The 3,371-nt window shown below is 38.1% G+C and overlaps 1 protein-coding gene across 1 annotated transcript; it reads right to left on the bottom strand.

Annotated features, from left to right (window-relative positions):
• Nucleotides 1–2,186: 2,186 nt before the first annotated feature.
• Nucleotides 2,187–3,138, bottom strand: LOC143025930 (uncharacterized). Its single transcript, XM_076185911.1, has one exon. It carries the CDS (start codon nt 3,135–3,137, stop codon nt 2,187–2,189), a length of 951 nt encoding a protein of 316 aa, XP_076042026.1. The 5' UTR covers nt 3,138.
• Nucleotides 3,139–3,371: the final 233 nt, after the last annotated feature.

The following is a 3,371-nucleotide window of genomic DNA, read 5'->3' as shown; positions in this document are numbered from 1 at the left end:
TCACTATCAGAGGTGCAGTTGACCTAGAGTTAGAGTAGACAGACTGAGGAGTACCCAGCAAGACTGTTATTGTTTGAAACAAATTTTTTGGTAAACAGATGTAGATATATAATGGTGTCAATATATCGGTTTGAGTAAGAACTGGCTTTATTTATAAGTACTTCATTAACCAACGTCTTCTATGATGTCGCATCAGATTTATTTGTTTCATTAGGTTGTAAAAGGTCATTCACATAATCATTTTACGACTGAAGGGTATAGGTTGCCTCATAGTTCCATAAAAGATATCAATCATTGTAGTACTTACAACAAGAAGGACCCGTACTGGTATGTACATATATATATATATATATATATATATATATATATTTTTATATATATATATATATATATATATATATATATATATACATATCTATACATGTACATAAGAATATACGAACATAAGAATTTAGGAGACTGCAGGAGACCATAAGCCTACATTAAGCAGTTCTATGTCCATTACCACTTGTCATTCCCGTTCATAAATTTGTCTAACCGTTTCTTAAAACAACCGATAATTTCAGTGCTCACTATGTGGTTACTAAGTCTATTCCATTCGTTGACTCTATTAATAAGCCAATTCTTGCCTTTTGCCTTCTTAAATCTAAATTCATCCAGTTTAAATATATTACTGCGAGTCCTGCCCTGTTGTCTTAATATGATACTCTTGTGTGCATCACCCTTGTTAAAGCCTTTGATTCACTTAAACACCTCTATTAGATCACCCCGCACTCTGGATCTTTCCAGAGAGTGTAAGTTGTGTGTGTATGTGTGTATATATATTATATATATATACATATATATACATATATATACATATATATATATACATATATATACATATATACATATATATACATATACATATACATATATATTAGGGTGTTTCAAAAAAATGAAATTTCGAATTTTGTTTCAGCTGTATGGTGCCCTCTTTTATATCAAATAATGCATTGTTCACACAAAATTTTTAGGAGGTAGCTGAATATTTAGGGGTCGCTCAAAAAGTTTGCTTCATTTTTAAAAGTTGAAAAAATGAGAAAATATAACAAATGACATTTCTTTAAATTTATTTTTAATTCTCTCTTCAAAAAAATGAAAATGAAATAAAAATCTTTTAAACAAAGGCAATGAAACATGATCATTTGAAAGCTGATTTTTGTGACGGTGGAATCTTCTTCCAGTGCTTATGCTCAACTCTTCAAACAACAAATGAAATAAAACTCTTTAAAAAAGGCAATGGAACATGATAATTTGAAAGCTGATTTTTTTGGCAGTGGAATCTCCTTCCGGTGCTCTTGCACATCTTTTAAAAGAAATTGTCGCTGATCTTCATCTTTGGTAATAACAGTGTTAAATTGTTGGATAAGAGAAATGGCCCGCTCAGCACAGTCATTCACAGCCTTCAGCTCATGTGCTGCTTTTTCGAAGTGACGATACAAATCATCATTTTCCCAAGAAGATGAATCTTTTGTGGGGAATTCAGGTTCTTCTGACAGAATCACAGGAAATATATTTTTTGTCTTTATCGTAAAAAATTCAGGGAGGGAAATCCGTGTCAAAAATGCTTTTCCATCGATCCTCTTCAATCCTTTTGGTTTTGCAGGCAGAGACATATTGTCCACCATTTTCCGCTTTTCATCAGGTGAGATACAATCGTCGAACAGGGAAAGTCCCACAGCTTCCTCTGAAATATACCAAAGATGACGTTTAAAAGCTGTGAAGGCAACCTTGGCAAGTTTTTCATTTGGGATTCCATGTTGCATGAGTTTCATCATATCCATATCATTCTTGGCAGCATAGGGACCGATTGGTGACTCATTCCAAAATGGCACATAGCACAGGGCGGCGAACAGGGAAATATCTCAAACTGCTTTCAGTTCACCTTCCGTCACAGGAAACCGATCATGGAAGAGGAACATTTTTATACAATATGTACATTTTCCCATCCATCTTGCATGATGGAAAGCACCTGGAGCACGAAAGGAAATTCCACCCGGTGGAGTACCTCCAAGGAAGATGTAGGCAAGAGTAGTAAGTTCCCGATAATCATCTCTTGTTGCAGTTAACCTCAGGGCAACCTCAAGACGTCGCATCGCTTCCTCACGAGGTACGGACCAATCACCCACGAAGTTTGCCAAGATTTATTCATCATCCTCTGCTGTCTTGAAGTTTCTTTTGTCGAGGTTTCCCCACAGATCTTGAAAACGTGAAAATAATGGGATACTTGGTCCGGAAGAAGGACCGTAGGCAGAACGGAACACATCAGCAAGGATCACTTCGTACACGTGATGCCGACAGGCCAACCAAACAAGCTCCTTTTGTAGTTTCTCTTGAATTTTGATACAGGCGCCTTGAAGCAAACCTGTGTTTGAGGCTGTTGTGTCAAACACAATAGTCTTGATTTGGTGTGACAGGCCCCAATTGTTGATAGCAGACAGACATGCATTGGCTTGATCTGTACCCGAACTAGATCCAATTTTGGGAACACCAAGGAGGAACTCAACACCATCTCCTAAGGCAAGAATTGCGATTCTTTCAGCCTTCTCCCGACCAGAGCTTGCTACAGTTATGTCAGGCAATAGCTTGCCATCCCCATACAACATGAGAGGTGTATCACGTGGAATTCTTGTCATGATGTCAGCCTTGATGCTGTTTGCTGCTTCTTCACGGTTCTTTTTCCGGTACCGGTAAATCGAAGTCTGAGACAAAATGATTGGTTCGATGTCAATACCAATAGACTTTGCCTGAGCCCCCAGTTGGTGCATTGCCTTCCTGTGAGACACGCCAGTACGATCCAGAGCCGCCGTAACCTCAGGTTTCAAGAAGATATTCTTGGGAATCGATGGACCTGCAGATATAGCATCAGACTTCTTTCTTTTTTTTTTTTTCTTTTTTTTGTGGCTGTGAATTTGAAAGGAGTCATCTGCAGAGGACTCTGAAGACGAACTGGAGTCAGCTAGTGTCGATGAGCTGACGACTTCGACGGTTAGTCGTTTTTCCGCCTCAGATTTCTTCTTGCGTTTGTCCTCTATTTCAGCCCTTTTCTTTTTCTTCTCAAGAGACTTTAAATGATCCATGTCAATTCCAGTCATGCTCGACTGGGAACGATCCTCTCGTTAGATCAACAAGAAGGCTTTATCTTCTTCATTTTTCATCATTATCAGCGCATCTTTGTGAGCAACGTCGAAGATTTCATCTAAGTCATCACAAAACATTTGTTCCTTCATGCGCTGATTCTTCGAATCCCGCAGACGATTCTTCTTGAGAGCTTCGTATTTCGTAACCAGGTCTGTAAGCTTCTTTTTGGCGTAAAATAGCGTTGTTGT

Source organism: Oratosquilla oratoria, chromosome 6 (genome assembly GCF_046742065.1).
Source record: "Oratosquilla oratoria isolate Oo_2021 chromosome 6, ASM4674206v1, whole genome shotgun sequence".
Classification (NCBI taxonomy): Eukaryota; Metazoa; Arthropoda; class Malacostraca; order Stomatopoda; family Squillidae; genus Oratosquilla; species Oratosquilla oratoria.
Note: the sequence above shows the minus strand (reverse complement) of the source record. Positions and strands in the feature narration are given on the sequence as shown.

Coding starts and splice junctions, on each gene's coding strand:
- LOC143025930 (XM_076185911.1), bottom strand. CDS start 3,137: ATGACTGGAATTGACATGGATCATTTAAAGTCTCTTGAGAAGAAAAAG.